The following is a 17,036-nucleotide window of genomic DNA, read 5'->3' on the forward strand; positions in this document are numbered from 1 at the left end:
TTCTTAAGCTTTTTTTCCTTGTCTATTAATCTATAAGCATTGCTTCTCTAGCTACCCTGGGAAAATAAGCCAGTTTCCAGTTTAATAGCATCACTACTTCAACTCCCTACCTAAGCTCTCCTTTTCTCCCATGTTCTCCCAAGCCTTGGTGACTGGGTTAGCCTTTTACTTTGTCTAAAGGGATGTACTTCTGTAAGGAAGGAACCCCCAGCCCATGCTTTCCCCATGGAGGACTTATTTGTCCTCACTTTAACTGGTGCCTTCTTCAGCAGTCTGTGTCTTACCTGCAATTCTCCTGCAGAAGACGCTGTTTCCCACACGAGCACTGCCTTGCCAGACCTCTGGCTGGGCTCAGTGGATACTGAGTATTGCCACCCTCTTCTGCAGGCAAAGCAGACCTGCTGCCCAGTGGGACAGCTCTCTCTGATGACACACAAGTAGAGCTTGTTTTTCATGATGAAAACATGTGTTGTTCCTGTTGGCAGATTTAGGACCGGTAGGTAGAAATACAGGGCTCTGGACCCCATAAGGATCTTGGAGCAAATCTTCAGAGAACTGGGCTGGGAGAACTATATGGTGTTACAATACTCACTTACTTTCTCAACAGACATTTACTGAGTGTCTGATTTGCCTTGAAGCCTCAGAAATCAGGTATTAGAAAGCAAAAAGGAGCTAACAATCTATTCAGGGAAAGAGACATGTAAGTTATAATGTAATCTGGGATGTGTACAAAATACTATGGGAATACAAAATGGGGAGCAGTCACAACAGACACAAACTCCTGCATAGTATCCTGGGCTCTGGAGAAGAACACGAGTTCATAGGCTCTGTGCTGGCTTAGGATGGGGGTCAATTCCCCGTTGAGCCACTTACTAGCTAAGAGACTTTGGGCACGTTATTTCAGTTCTCTAAGGTATTCCTTGTGGCAGTAGTACTGGGAAGATTAAAGGAGAAGGAATGCAAAAGACCTGCAAAATTTCTGGCACAGAGTAGGTTAAAAAAATGTTGTTTCCATTCTCTTTGATTGCTTCTCAGGATAGAAATTATTGGGGCAGTTCCTCGTACAATGTTCGTGGTATCTGGATCCCAGTTTCAACTTTTCCAAATGTCTCCATTGTGATGCAGCTTCCGGACTTTCCAAGTGGAGGCCCTCATGACCCACCATGGTGTATGGGTGTTTCTTTGGACAGCACACCTGAAATATTTTCATTTTTTTTCTTGTTTCTTTTTTTCCCCTGTTCTTTGTTTCTCATTTTCTCTCTCATGGGTTTTCTTCATGAGACCAAGCCCCCATTTCATAACTTCTCATTCTATTTTCTGGGCACAATGAAGAAACCCCTGGTGTCTCAGCTCCTGATTCTGGTAATTTCTTCAACATCAGCCTTCCTGGATAGAGGCTGCTCTTTCCATCTAAATGCACCACACTCTCATGGATGTGGCCCTGGCACCACCAAGTTTTCTCTTTGAATGACACTTGGTAGATGCCTTACTTTGTAGGCATCTTATCTAGAGATGTGAATAAAAGACGCTCCCTTGTTCTGGGGACCAGTGATGTCTCCATTGAAATATAAGGGAAGGGAACTTGGGATAAGCAGGAGGATATCAACAAGGTAAGAAACCAGGTGCCCCTAGAGTGTGAACCAAGGGAAGAAAATCTGTGCGGGGCACAAATGAAACAAAGATGGAGCCTTCAGATGCCTCTGTCTCTAAATCTCTGCTGGAGATGCAGGAGTTTGTCAAGCCTCACGTATTCTATCATAAAAGGTAGATGACAATGTCTGCCACAACACTGAAAATTTAAATTCTGGATTTCATTTTAAACGTTAGAGTTAGAGATACAGCCTTGCTCATGATCAAATTATCCTCTACTTTGTCACCTACCTGGTTGGTAGACTTTGTGCAGTCATCTCCAGCTTTCACCTAGAAGACACGTGCTGAGCAAACAAAACATTGAAATTATTTCTTATACCAGTCAGTCTGTTTCTATTATTGTCACTCTTACAAAGTAGAGAGAGGGAACATAACACATTTAATAAATAGAAAATATTTATTATACAGCAGTATCAAGATATTTGACAACAGACAGTAACAAGCCAAAGGAAAACACTTTTACAAGAGCTATACAATTTGTATAAGCACATACATTAAGGTGGAAAGTTTCTGTCCTTTTCTTATAGGGTATGTATGTGTACATTTCCAATTTTGAACAATGATAATTTAAGAGCTAGTACTCTACTGTATTCAGGAAAACTTTTAATCATGATAATAGTAGGCATTCAGAGTAATAATGTGACTGGCGTTGAATGTGTTCACCAAATGTCTCAGACTAAAACCTCAGGACAAACTGACATAGTATTTGAATAGTAGAAGCAGTTTTCCTGATCTAGTCTTACTTTAAAAGTATCTGAATGCACAAGTCCTGATCTTAAGAACATATGTCAGTGGCATTAAGATAAAAAACCTGTTTCACTAATAATAGATAGTATACTTTCCCTTGCTAGTTTGCCAATTAGTAGACCATATATTAAACATTGGAACCATCCATTTTCCTCATTCTGCTTCATGACAGTGAAAATATGGAACTGAAATCCATGTTTCAGTCATGAGGTCTTTCTACCAAAGGTGTAATAAAGTAATTTTTTAAAAGGAAAGGCAGTCTATTCTTGATATAAAACTGACTAAACTTGGCAGTAGAATATGGGAAGACATAAGAAATATGAGCCTCAAACATTGGAGTGGATGTTAAATTCTGAACAAATGATGCAGTGAGTATTTAAAGAGTCTAAGATACATTTTGGCTGAGAAATCAGCAGCTTCAACATGAAGGAAGCATATTAAACACGACTGAACATAAAGCATAAACAAAGATACTTAAGGGGATAAGATTCATTCCCAAGTAATACAAGAAATCAAAACAGCAAGAAAAATCTCTTTTATTGGGGAGAAAAAGGGGGAGCAAAAACGAAACAACTGGATTACATGTATGTGGAGAGTATACACTGCAAATAACAAAAATAAAAAGACAAGTTATGAGTGAAAATATAGGAATAAAAGAACGTGGAAATAAAAATTAAAAGAGATCAAAAAGCGATGAATAAATAATTTGGGAAATCATGACCAGACTTAGAAGTTAGTATATGCTTTAAGCACATAAAGCTTAAGAAGCTGTGGAAAATTAAGAAAACAAACAAACCCTAAAGAAACCTGAAATAATGTAAATACTGCCATTTCAATCTTATGTTTTAATAATGATGTGTGCAAGTTTATAAAACGTACCTTTTTATTGTTACCCACAGTTTCTGCGAACTTTTAGTATAACAAATTTTCAAACCTCTTCATTAATAACATATTTCCACATCATAAAATATCTGAAAAATAAGTTCCCTCTTAGAAGAAGAGGGACCATCTGAGCAGCATATGAAAAACATTGGACCAAAGCAGTCAAACCTTCAAAGAGCTCCTGTAAATACCAATGGCAATGGTATATAAAATGTTATTTGGAACATAAATATATCTACACTATATCGGAAGACAATCTTCTCGTTGCAGTTAGATTGACATTACTTTGCACAAATTTCATCATCACAGGTATATAAGGACACAAGAACACATTCACTTGCTAGTTACAGGGACTTCAGTGACAATTAGAAAGAATTATTTGTCATTTAAACCAATAATAGTTGCTATGAGTACACCATTGAGTTCAAAGATGGATTTGTTTCTGTAGCACATAGAAACAATGGCACCAAATACACATACTGCATCTTAGAAGTTCAACTGGTAAGTATTATTTGCTACAGTAAATGGAAGGTAACAATTTTGCCACATGGTTTGTTCTCTTTAACGTAAGGGCAAAGGAGAGCCCCCCTTGGCACACAAGTAAATCCACAAAAAGTCTTCTGCCACTCTCAAAACAATCTCTTGTCTGGACTTCTGAAATCACCAGTAAGCGAGCATCAGATATGGGAAGCTGATTTTTGCTGACTGATTTTGTTCAAAGCCCCAAGCTTATGCACTGTCTTGCTTCTCATTCCGCCCTCCCTTAGCACTCCTGATGAAATGTTTTTTGGTGATAATTTTGCTCTTATTCCTATTTTCTAAATAGAGGGAAATCACAAAGCAGCAAGGTATCCACACACCTTTCTCCAAGTGTGACAGCAAGGCTGGCACTGGATGGGGTGCAGTCGGCGAGCAGAGGCCCCTTTTGGGGCCAGTTCCCGAGTGTCCCGAAGACCAGGGGTCTGTGGGCCCAGTAGGGAGAAGGGCTTGAGAGAAATGAGCTGCTGTCCATCACTGTTCTCCGGGCGGTTCCACGCCTGCCCCTCCTTCACCCACCTGCTCTGTCTGACTCCACCATGCTCGCTGGGAATACCATGACAACGAGCTAATGATTCAACTGGGCGGTCCTCCCGGGCTGTCCCCTTCCACACGGGCCAAGGGTGTGGGCATGTATATCTATGCACAATGGTCCGAAGAGATTATGTTGGTTGATTTTGTTCATTCTTGCGATTAAAGTTACATACTATATGGGATTGTGCTTTGTCAGAATTCCCTTTCTTCCCAGAGAAGGCTTTTGAGTAATTCAAGAATCAGAATCTTCGCCTGGATCGGTTTTTGCTGGCAGAGTCCCGTGTCTCTCGCGCTGGCCTTGCTAAGACGGCAGCCGCGATCTCTTCCCTGCCCCCGACTTCACCTCCAGCCTCCGCGTCTCCCCCAGCCTTCTGCAAGTCTCCGGAGGTGCTGGTGCCCCCTGACCCCTCCTGCTTTCCCCTGTGGACACCCCCTCCCTACAGGGTGGAAGAGCTTTGCTTATAGTCCCTCAGGATGACAGAGGCGTAGGTCGCGTTGGGAGGGGTGCAGAGCACCGACTCGGACACGGGGGAGCTGGGCGCCGAGCTGCCCGAGGCCGCCGAGTCGCGGAAGGGGGAAGGAGGCGTCAGGGCCGGCGAGTCCTCCGGAGTTGGTTTGCTGGCCGACCGCAGCTCCTCTCCCTCCTCCCCCAGGTCGTCTTCCTCCGTGTTCCCTTCCCGCTCGTACAAGTACTCCTGCAGGAGCCTGAACCTCTCGCTGTCGTCCTCGTCGTCGTCGTCGGCCGACGGGGAGACGGGCTCCTCCCCGAAGGTGCTCAGCTGCAGCGGCAGCATCTGCAGGTGCTGCGGCGGCGCCGGGGGCGGGAAGAGGGGCCGCACCCCGTTCCCCGGAGCCCCGGGGACTGCGAGCACCGAGTTGAAATCCGGAATCCCGGTGCTGAAATTGTTGACCACTCCCTGCAGCTGGTCCAAGAGGGATTTCTGCGCTGGAGGCGGCGGCGGCGGCGGCTGCTGGAGGGGAGGGGGCAAGCCTCTGGGGACGGCCGGGTCGGCCAGGAAGAGGGGGGTCTCCTCTGCGGTCAGGCGGGGCGGCAGAGGCGGGGTGCTCACCACCGCGGTCGGCACGCGTCGGTGCACCACCATAGAAGGACTGCTGGGCGGGCTGAAGCCGATCGGCCGGGCACCCTCCTCCTCCACGCTGTAAAGGGTCTTGGTGCTGGTATCAGAAAAGGTCAGGCTCTTGCCGGAGCCTTGGTAACTTTTAGTGAGGGGTTTGATGACGGCTGTTTGGTTGCAGGCCGTCTCGTTGGTCTTCACGTGCACAGAGAGGCGGTGCCACATGTGCTGTCCCTTGGGCACCTGTCTTCCACCTGGTTCAGACCATGACACAGACTTGCCATTAAAACTATGAATAAAATAGAGATGGGTTTATTTGCAGATATATCATGCACACAGGGTGACATACATATAAAACATTTGTTAGCCCAGCTCAAAGCAATCTGACTCCCCCCTCGACAGTATGTATGCTTGTCCTCCACACCCCTACCCTATCCTTATTATACATCCAACACCAAAATCTGCAGTGACCACAGGTTGCCTCTGAAGCAACCTGGGATTCCATCCACCTCAAGACAAGGTAGGACATTTTGACCTTGAGAAAAGTTGTAGGGGAGAAGAGCCAGCTTGTTGTAGAAGCAGCTCTTTTCATTTAGGTCTATGATTTCACAGCTATTACACACACACCCACACACATACACACACACTCTAAGGCAATGATAAAATTGTTGCTCAGTACAAGCCTTTGAAAGATTCCAAAATTGATGGAGGAAACAAATTAAGAGTAAAATCTTAGTTACACATGGACAACAGAGCATAATGACCATAGCTATTGCCTCCCTTTCTTAGTCCCTGGAACAAATTAAAACACACGGATAAGGCTACTCTCATTGTCCTGTGAAGTTATAAAATACATCCTCTCAGTTGCCCATCCTGATATGCAGGTATTTCCTGTGTTAACAGGGGTGGCATGATTATGCCCATGGCACCTGTACAGAAGAGAAAAAAAGGAGATGACAGAAAAACCCAGACCCATGCTTCACTTAAGAGTTTCCTAACTTTCAGCTTTCTTTTTATTTCAAAGTATTATTCCTGACACAGACAGTGGATCACAATTCACATAGCAGCTAGTTTGGGATTTTCACACTGGCAGCATTTAATGAGGTGTGTTTGAAAGAGACAGAACTGGAAGGCCCAGAAAAATACAAATACCCATATCCTGCTTTAGTCTTCTCGCATAGTTTGATGCAAATGTGACAAAATTAAGATTCAGACAAAGCAGAAGTTACTGAGACCAGACTTCTCTGGGGCCTTTTCCTCATTGAGCATTGGTGAAGAAAAGTCTTAGGGCACCAGCCATCCTCCACACTTACCAATTTTCATTTTCATGGGATCCCCATAAAACCAACCACATAGAATATATCTCTGAAGGAAAAAAAAATGAGATGTACTGGGTGCATACACTACAAATTCTACTCTGTCTGTCCTAATAATTCTGGTCTTACTTTCGGACTCAGTTTATTTTCTGTATAATTTTTAGCAGATGGTGGTACTTTAACATAGCATACTATTAATAACAATAGTGTTAATACTTAAATAGGGAAATCATTTTTTTCTTCTTTTATTTTTTTTCAGGAGTTTGCTTTTTCTTTGTGTCCATGAAAACAACAGAGAAAGTAGCACAATAATGACACATTTTTGACATTAAAAGGAAGAGGGAAAATGAGTATTTGTTTCTTAGGTGGATATGTGAAATAGACTATTTCATATCAGATTCTTTTGTTTGGAAAAATGTAGGAAATGATCAATAGGTAGCATAATGGTTTATTTAATCATTTTGAAAATACAAGAATGACTACTTCAAAAATTATATGTGAGTTCCACATTTATGATGAAGGTAGTGTTTTGACATTTCAAATTTTATAATCCTGAAAGTGAAGTGAGTCAAATAAATACAGATTTGTGTTGAAAGTCTGATATCAATTATAGAAAATTCTGGATATAAAAGTTTTAAAATAGATATAACAGGTAAAATTTTCTCATTATTTGGGAAGAAGGCAGTTCCTCCATATATCTGATAATCTATGCTGTATTTTTAATAGTCCAAGAAAAATCTCATCTCCAAAATACTATATCAAAATTAATATTTCACTCAAACGTATGCTTAATATATTCTCTAAGAATATATATCTGCTTATAAATGTGAAATTACTGACTTATCAACCTCTACACTCTCTTGTTAGAATAGCTGACTCTCTCCTGAGGCGAGCAAACTAAAGAATGAGCCGGTGGTGTTCTGGCAAGAGCGTCAACCAGCCAAAGGCAAGACCAGAACCCACAGCTCCTCTTCTGAGTTTGAAATTCTAGGCAAGCTCGCCTCCCACTTTCACCTTTCTCAGTTTCCTCATCTCTCACTCTACTCACACTTTTTCTCTCCTTATGCATTTAATATGCCTCTTCCAGAAAGTATAAGGCTGCCCAGTTGCCTCTTGCCTTGCATAAATATGCTTTAGTGTAATTTCCAACCGCAATGCTTTGCATCCCTTTCAATTGCAATGGAAACTCTTTTTCCTTCTCCAGATGCTTGCCTCTCCATGCTCATTAAGAAAATCACTAAACTAAAAGGCTGCTTGTGTCATTTAGGTGTGTGTGTGTGTGTGTGTGTGTGTGTGTGTGTTTTAAAAACCAATTCCCTTGAGAGCTAGTCTGACCTAATTCAATCAGTAGGCTTAGATATCCAAATGAAACATTGCCCAGTCTCCATATATGCCAGTAAAAAAAGGTAACCTTGTATTGCTGGGACTTAGTTCACTCTCTGGCTCCCTCACATGGGTAGTTTTCCACCTTGTGGAAAACTACCTATATGGTAGGTAGTTTTCCTATATGAGCCTCTTTTTCAATCATGTAAAAGGCATTATTAATCATCTTGCAGACAGATATGATCACAATTTAGTTCTATTTAATCCAATAGCAATTTTATTCTTGTGATGGAAGATTTTCACCCTGGCTGTCAAAATTAGCAGCTTTCATTCCCCTCAGAGTCTTGCTCTAGATTTTCTGTAAAGTGCTGTTTAATTAGGAAACAGTTATAATGCCCTAGGGAATTTATCAGATTAAGAAAATTAGATTAACCTTTTTTTTTCAAGGACAAAATAAATTGCTTCCTAAAAACCAGAGTGGAGGAAAGGCACTATCTCATAGAAACTGCATCACAGGGTATAAACTTTGGTCTTTCTAGATTAGTTATTTTTAACCTATGGTTCACAGACAGCTTGAATGGTCCATGAATCTACATGTATATTAGAGCATTGTTTTTAGGCTGAATCAATATTATGTTTTTGTAGATTATGGGCTGCTGTTTTTAAATGCAAAATGCTGTTATGATAAATGGTACTTCTAGATACAAGTGTAACTTAGTTCTGAGAAGCCTTTTTTCATGTTTTGTGTTCAAGTGGCCACTAATAAAGGTACAATTACTGTCACAGATTCAGGTGAAGGTTTAATAACCATTTTCGTGTGAAAGTGATTATCCTATTTGAAAAGGTGGAGAACCCACTGCTGTGATATTAAGAAGAGAAAAATTTATAAAATATGGGGCAGCAAAAAGGAATAAATGTGTTATAAAGATGCAATATTATTATGAAATAAGACTTTTATTGAAACCCGGATAACTTTAATACATTGTGTTCCAGCCATCAGCTTCTTCATTCTATTATTTAATTTTACTTGGTTCCCTAATCTTAGGAAAAGCAACCTGGTTTAGAAACACCACAGAATTGTCACAAAGCACCCAACCTTTCTTGCTCTGACTTCAGAAGACAGACATCAGACGGAACAATCTTATATTTGAAGATCAAATGCAGTAGTGTTTGGAGTAAATACCTCGAGTGGCTAAATATATTTGCTGATATTGCAGTGATTGGAGGAAATCGCCGTGAGGCCTAGGAGGAGCTAGAGACAAGGAGGATGATGCGCGCTGAGAGTCCTGTAGAGCTAAGTGGGGGGAGGGCAGCGGCTCCAGCTCCAGCTCCAGCAGGCTTGGGATCTCGCTTTGGTTTTTCTTTCCTTAGATAAGTATCACAATCCCCCCAAACAGAAAACCCAATATTTATAGCACTTTAGAGAAGAGTTGGAAGTGGGTGGTGTAAACAGATTAGTGTATCTTTTTTTTTTTTCAGATTAGTTTACCTTTGGCATTCAGAGTGATCCTGTCTGTTTTATTTGTTTCAGTAAGTCCTAGTTACATCTGCAGAGTACACTGCTGTCTGCTCCAGAGATGTCTAAAATGGGAATAACAGTGGGTGGATGTTTGAGATCAGGAGGGACGCATCCTGCACAAGCTGCCTGAGGGGGAAGCTTGCACAACACTGGTCTCCATTATGTCCAATGCAAGTCTTTGCCACTAGGCTTAATAGCTGCACAAGAGACGTAAGGATGGCATCCAGAGAGCCCAGACAAGGCAAGACCTTCCCAAGAGGAGGGAAGTCTCACTCCTTGGAATCTGAGGAGGGTAGCATTTGTTTTCTTTGAAAATGAAAATAGAAACAGGAAATGCCATTGGGTCACAGCGTGGAGAGAATGGCTCACCAAGTAAACAAGCTATAGCCGCAGGCTTGCAGACAGTTCTGCTGTGGCCCTGCAGCTACGGCTGGGACATCTGGCCTTTCAAGGAGGAGGCGGTGTTGCCCTGAGACGCTTCAGATGGGATGCCAGAGCTGCCCTGTTCCGGTATCTCACCTCCACCTGTTTCAGCAAGCTGGTACCAGAATGCAGTTTGAACAGTGATTCTCGTAGCACATCAGGCATAGGACTATTTGAAAACATTTGAGCCAGACCCCTGTTTTCCCAGGCAACCCCAAGTTAGTCTTCAACACAAAGAACTCCCACTGACTCCAGTTTCCCTTCTTGAAAGCTTTCCAGAAAAAATATGCATATTTAGTATATATTCTGTGTGTGTATATATATATATATATATATATATATATTCAGTATATATATATCTATATATCTTTGGAAGCTTATCTGAACATATTTAAAATTTCTCACCTTATTGAATCACCATGTCTTATAAGGTAGAGAATCTCTGAATGTGTTGGTGAAGACAAACGCTTTTCGATATCATGAGAACATGGTAGTTTCTGATGATATTAAATCTTAAATGGCATTGTGAATTTTATCCCTCTCCTCTTTGATTCTAACCTCATCATAAGCTAATCAGAAAACCATTTGGCTTGCTGAAATATACAATATCACAAAGTCTAAATATACAGTCCTCCTTTTAGAATCTTTAGATCAATCACATTGAATATCCTAAAGTTATATGATTCAGGATAAAAGACAACATAAAGAAAATCAGTTTGCCTTTATTAAGCCTTATGCTTTCTCCAATGAATTAATAAAGAAAAAGACATCCACAAATGAAATTACCTCATCAATAAAGTATGTAAGAGCCCATAAACTGTGTCCGGGTGTAGGGTCTACTGTCTTGAGAAAATTGACAAATCTATTTCAAACTAAAGAGTAGAATTCTGATGGTTACTAAACTTTTTCTAAGTACATTTTGAATGGCCTTCGGCTCAACCTAATGATGATTGCTGGCTGAGGAAAGAAATTCTGGTGCCAAAGTTTATTTATGACATCATGTTGGTACAGCGGCATTGTTTTAGCAGAGGTATACCAGGTGTAATTATATTCCTCCAGGAGGTATAGATGAACCTAATTATGTTCCTTTTGAAGAAAGTTCAGGTCAAGCATTATCATTTTTTCTATGCTCCATGCTTCCAGACCTATAATTTTTTTTTTTTTTTTTTTTTTTTGCTGTATGCGGGCCTCTCACTGTTGTAGTTTCTCCCGTTGCGGAGCACAGGCTCCGGACGCGCAGGCTCAGCGGCCATGGCTCACGGGCCCAGCCGCTCCACGGCACGTGGGATCCTCCTGTGCCAGGGCATGAACCCCCATCCCCTGCATCGGCAGGCGGACTCTCAACCACTGCGCCACCAGGGAAGCCCCCAGACCTATAATTTTAATAGCAAGTTTTTGGATGCTCTTCAGCAATACTTGAGTCCTCACATTTTCCCTGGAAATACAGGGCAGTTGCATTGCCCTGCAGGGATTACTCCTCAGAGGCAGGAGAGATCTAGGCAGACCATAATGATCCAGTAGGCAGCTTTATTTCTATCACTAGTCCCTTTGCCTTGCTTGTTCACAAAAGCTGTGGAAACCGAAGGTCACAAAAAGAACATATCTTTTTTTTTCCCCCCACAGGAACAACCAAGGCTAAAAATAGTCAGTCTCAGTCTATGGTGCACAGCTTGGAAGCTACCAATCTTCTCCTGATCCTTTACTATCTCCAGAAAGCTTGAGTAGATCTCATATCAAAAGTTCTTTACAACCAACCTGTTAGCTTTGCTGACTGTTGCATTATTTTTTGTCACCTACCAATGATGGACCCACATTCAGCCTTTGTTTTTGCTTTTAGGCACTCACCTTTAGGTCATGAAATGTTAAGTGACTCTCTTCTCTCTCTGGCCCTGCTGTCATGACATGACAAGCACATCTACTAGTCCCATCAATCCCTTTTGACAGGCAGCCAGCAGCTGTCATAATCAGGATGTCCTTCCTGTGTTCTTGGTCAGACTCAACCCTTGGTGCAAGAAACACTCAATGCTTTTTGACTCGGGAGAATTACAGAGAATGCATCCAAGCAGACTAGAGTGGCTCTGATCTAGATGTGCAGAGTCCTCCCAGCCACCACTTATTTTTCCCTCCAAGAGTCAGTACGATTTGACTGAGACCACACCCTTTCTATTGGGGCCTTTCCAGGGAATGTCAGAACACGACTTCCCAATGCACTCCACTGAGTGAAGAGAAGAGATGCTAGGGCCCCATTCACCAGGCTCCACAGCCAGGTTCAGTAGCAAACATTTGAACAAATTGGGCTCTTCTCATCTGAAGAGCTATTCAAGCCACAGACACCTCATCAGTGAGCTCCCTCCTGCTGCAGGAATGTGTACCTTTGACTCTCCCAGGAGTTTGAAGGGCTGTAAAGGAACAGCTGAAAATGACCACAGACTCCATGCACAATGAATTGAACATGGTCTATGTTCTTTTGTTGACTTAAAGAGACACTGTCAAGATCTAAAGGTCAAAAATTGGACCAAACATGCACCGGTTTTATCAGATGGAGAAAATCTGATAAAAGCACTAAAGTTCTGGGAAAATAGCTACTTTCCTTTTTGTTTGTTTGTTTGTTTGTTTTTGCAAAACTCACTTTTTGTGGGACTCACAGAACTTTTGCTTTGTGCTCCCCAGGGCATAGGAGGCACCCAGCAAAGGCTGGTGTCCACCTCGTCAAACTGACATTATGGAATCCTTCCATAAGTTCAAATCATGGCTTTTATTAATGCAGACAGGATCATATCAAATATTTGTGTAGCAGCAAAAAAAAAAAAAAAAAAAGGCAAAGAAAGAAAACAAAAGAAAGAGCTCTGTTTGCCAAGGAGAAGCTAACAAATTTGTGAAGGGGGAAAATTCACTTTCAAGTTTGTGAGTGGGAGTCACAAACAAAAGTGAATCTCTAGAATGGGAAAAAAATGTTGCCTCTTGCATCAAAACATAAAAAAGCAAAAAGACTAACAGCTTGACAGTGTCCTTTTAAGAACAATGGACGATCAAATTAAGGCAGTCGTGCAAACCATGGCACGTAAATGGTTCCTCGTTCTTGATGGCATGCACCACATCTGTTTCCAGGTTAGAAAGTAGGAAAACCCAGGAGAGAGAAAGCAAGGGGCAAACCACTATTTTTTCCATGCAGCTTCTCTTACACATTCACTGCAGTGTGTGGGTTTTCAAAGCTGCACATGTGCCGACGGACACTGTCTGGTGGGCGAGAATTCTGGCTGCCTCTTCCTGAAGATGGAAAAGAAAAAGATACCCAGTGAGTGAGCGGTTATACACGTAACTAGAGATGGCAACCACTTGGGCAGTGCCAGGGCTGGGGTAGGGCCTAGCTTGGCTCCTGAGCCTTTCTCCACGTAACCTGCACCTGCACCTCCTGGATCTTCCTTGTGTTGCCCAGCTGTTTCTTACTGCCAGGCCCAATTCTGAAAGTCACATCAGTGGAGTGCATTCTTTCTTTTACCTTGTGGGACTGTCTCTTCCCAAGCGGCAGATGCTTTCTCAGCTGTGTGTATGTGTCTATCCCAAATTGGCTCTCTTCCCTCCACTCTTGACACTCTCCTTTATTCTTGGAGGCAGCGGACTCCACCTAAATCTTCCCACCCACCATCCCTCTTAAGGGATGCTCATGGGTTTATGTCTTACACTGTGACTTGTAGTGCTAATTTTACTCTATATTATGTTATCATAAAAGCAGTGCTGTCACTTAGCATAAAGTCACATGTATCTCTTGGCCCTCATAAGATGGAATGTATGTTGTGGTGGAAAGAAGGGAAGTGGCAAGAGATTGGGCAAGCCTCCCACCAGGGGAGAACGTCATCTCATTCCCTGGTTGGATGTCTCCTTGTACAGCACAGAGTGTGTGTGTGGTAAGGGGAGAAGAGCCCTGACTTGACATGACCAGGATGATGGGGCGGCCATGTGCAGGTGGCCATGTGCAGGTGGCCTTTCCAGCATCTGTTGGAGTGAGGATACGTGGGTTTCACACAAGTTAAGGACACATGAGTTTCCCACTTTATTAGGTGGTGGGATAAAGTCATCTTAGTGACACTCCACATAAGAGGGCAGCCAATCATAGAAGAGAATTTGAGGAACAAGATGCTAAAGATGAACCGTCAGCAGGTGCTGTGAGTGGTGTGGATAAGGTCACAGTCATGAAGCCCCTATAGGGCTTTCTAGAAACTCACAAATGTTCTGTCAATCATCCTTGGGCCACCTACCCCAAGATCCTGGTGACAATTATCCAGTGTTAATCAGAAGAGGACCACAACAGCTCCAGGCAAGTCAAAGACCTTTGTCAACTCTCCTATCTCTTTTTCCCATCAAAGCAAGCAGAAAAAGGGAAATTCAGAAGAGCGAAGAGGCAGAGATATTTCAGGAGCAGACCACATCCCTTCCTAGTCCAAGTCTTTCAGGTTGAAGCCTGACATTGTTCTGGGAAGGAGAGATGTGAGTTTGAGGTTTGAAACAAGAATACAGTGGAATATCTTTTTAATACCTGAAAGCAAGGAATCTAGTATGAATGCAGAAGGTGAGAAAAAAGATTTTTCATAGCACAGTTGAAGGTGAAGGAGAAAAAATAAAATTGATCAATATGTATATTTCCATCAAGTTTGGACCATTCAATAAGCCATTTGAAAGTACATGATCTACCCAGAACAATCTGAAGTCCTCATCCAGAGTTAAGAACTTGAAACACCTTGGTATAATTTTATTACCACTACAATAATCAATTTACTTAAGAAAATTAGACAAAGAAATAATGTTTGTTACTGAATGAGGCAAAGCAATATGACATTTAATATGCCCACCTGAAATTACAAAGATCATGAAAACGTTAGTAGTAGATGCCCAGGAATAAAAATATGATGTTTGAATATATAATGAAGTTACTGGTAGAAAAGGGCATTTCACCTGTAAACTAATGTTAAAGCAACTTCATTTCTCATGAAAGAAGGCAGAAAATACACTCAAAGCATTTGGCTTTGCCTTGCTAAACTGCCTGCATCCCCTTGAATCCTCCAATTAATTCTCCTTTAGATAATGTCTGTATGTGGCCTGGTCCAGTGGTGCTGGGAAGCCAGGACCCTGGCAGGGCTGGCTTCCTGTCCCCGTGACCAATACAGACACACAGTGGGTCCCTTATCAGAAGGGCCCTGTATTCAGGGTTTAGTGCTCTGTGGTCATCCTTTTGATACTTGTAATCATTTTATCACTTAATTTGTGTTTTGTAAGTGATGTTCCATGTGGAAACGGAGCATGCACTGGGGGTTTAGAGCCTCACCTCAAGCATGATACTGCCTCTCTGGACAGGTTTTCAGTTTCTTGTTCCTTGCACCCCCCCACCCCCCCTTGGGGGCCAGAGCCCATCCAGCCTCCCACTGCCCACCCCTGACCAATGATCACTGCCACCCTCCTCCCCTGCCAGGGAACTGTGGGAACGGGTGTGGGCAGATCAGATCAGGATCAGGAGCACATGCCCGATAACATCTCAAGGCAGCTGATGGCCGTGGCCAACTCCTCCTTGAACTGGCAGGTCCACTGTGCATTTGGTGAGGAACACGGCAGGGGCGAGCCTCTCGCTCATCCTCCATGTGTGTACCTTGCCAGTCCCTGTACTGTTGTTGGGATACCCTTGAGGGTTGCCGGTCTACCATGGGCTGGGGCAGGAGGCACCTGGAAAGGGGAGATGCCTGGTTCAATTTCTCCGTGGCATCTACCCAGTGACTGGCTGGAGGGGAACCTGGCAGCCTGAGCATGTGTGCGGAGTCACTGAGTGGCTAGCTGCTGCGCCTGGCAGGGTCCGTGCTTGCTCGTCAAATATCCCCCGCAAGGGAGTACAGCGTTCCATGGCAAATAAGAAACCAAAATGGCAGGTCTACAGAGAGAAGGTAGAAGAAAGGAGAGGGCTTTATATTTTAGTGCTTTTAACATTTTTCCCTCTGTTTTCAACCAGGGGCTACGGGTTTTCATTTTGCACTGGGCCGTGCAATTGATACAGCTGGTCCTGTCTGCTGGAATGTACAGATGATGGATGATAAAAACCATGGGGAAACGTCTTGACAGCTTAGAGACTTGTTCTGCTGACATTAGCATAGGTGCACACAGTGTGGCATGAGGGACAGCTCAGCACTTGTGTCTCCTGGGGACTGGGGCAGGAAGCTCTGTGGTCTCTGTAGCTGACTTGGAAGTACTCTTGCAGTTATGGACAGTTCTGTGGTCGCTTTGGGGGTTTCAACCATATTGACAGCCAAATTTCACATAGTAACTCCAAGCAATCCCAAAGCCACCTTTAACTATTGATTGAAATAGTTGAAAAAATTACAGCATCTCCTTCATGGTTCCATTTCTTTAGTCTCTGACTTTGTGTTGAAGTGAAATGCAAATGACCTATGCATACAGATCTTACTTTTATGAAAGAAGAGGATTATTAAAGGTTACAGGTCAAGACCTGAAAAATCTGATTCCAGAGTGGCCATTTTATCAACTGCATTAAATCTGAGAGAAGGAGCTGGACTTTGGGGTATTTTTAACAACCGTAGAACCATATATTCAACCAACCCCAGAGTCCACAAGACAGAGTAAAAGCTTGGAGGCAAAATGCAGCATATGTGGGCTTGTCAAATATAAGTCCCAAATCTGTGCTGAATCTTTTGGCAGAAACTGTGGATTTAATGAAACCCCAGAAGTTTAGTTAGAAAGATTCATCTTCAATTTCTTCTGAAAATGCAAAGCTTTTTTTTTCTTTTCTTTCTTCTCTTTCCCCCTTCCTTCCTTCCTTTCCTTCCTTTTTCCTCCCTCCCTCCCTTCTTTCCTCCCTCCCTCCCTCTCTCTCTCTCTTTCCTTTCCTTCCTTCCTTCCTTCCCTCCTTCCTTTCTTTCCCTTCCTTCCTTCCTTCCTCTTTCTTTCTTTCTTTCTTTCCTTTCTTTCTTTCTTTCTTTCTTTCTTTCTTTCTTTCTTTCTTTCTTTCTTTCTTTCTTTCTTTCTTTCTTT

The 17,036-nt window shown here is 42.7% G+C and overlaps 1 protein-coding gene across 4 annotated transcripts in view; it reads right to left on the minus strand.

Annotated features, from left to right (window-relative positions):
• Window positions 1–3,935: 3,935 nt before the first annotated feature.
• The window catches only part of GRM1 (glutamate metabotropic receptor 1), a 359,893-nt gene continuing 346,792 nt past the window's right edge, over window positions 3,936–17,036 (minus strand). Inside the window, exons 8-9 of one of the 4 annotated variants that reach the window (XM_027084135.1) lie at window positions 13,190–13,274; window positions 4,705–5,680 (exon numbers count right to left, since the gene is read on the minus strand). In XM_027084135.1, coding sequence (XP_026939936.1) covers window positions 13,214–13,274 — 61 coding nt within the window. In that variant the 3' untranslated portion in view covers window positions 4,705–5,680; window positions 13,190–13,213. Of the gene's footprint in view, window positions 5,716–13,189; window positions 13,275–17,036 lie in introns of all 4 variants that reach the window. The other 3 variants (XM_027084127.1, XM_027084107.1, XM_027084116.1) reach the window with 3 other exon arrangements.

Source organism: Aethalodelphis obliquidens, unplaced genomic scaffold, assembly GCF_003676395.1.
Source record: "Aethalodelphis obliquidens isolate GAN/ISIS:26980383/991018 unplaced genomic scaffold, ASM367639v1 scaffold3, whole genome shotgun sequence".
NCBI lineage: Eukaryota > Metazoa > Chordata > Mammalia > Artiodactyla > Delphinidae > Aethalodelphis > Aethalodelphis obliquidens.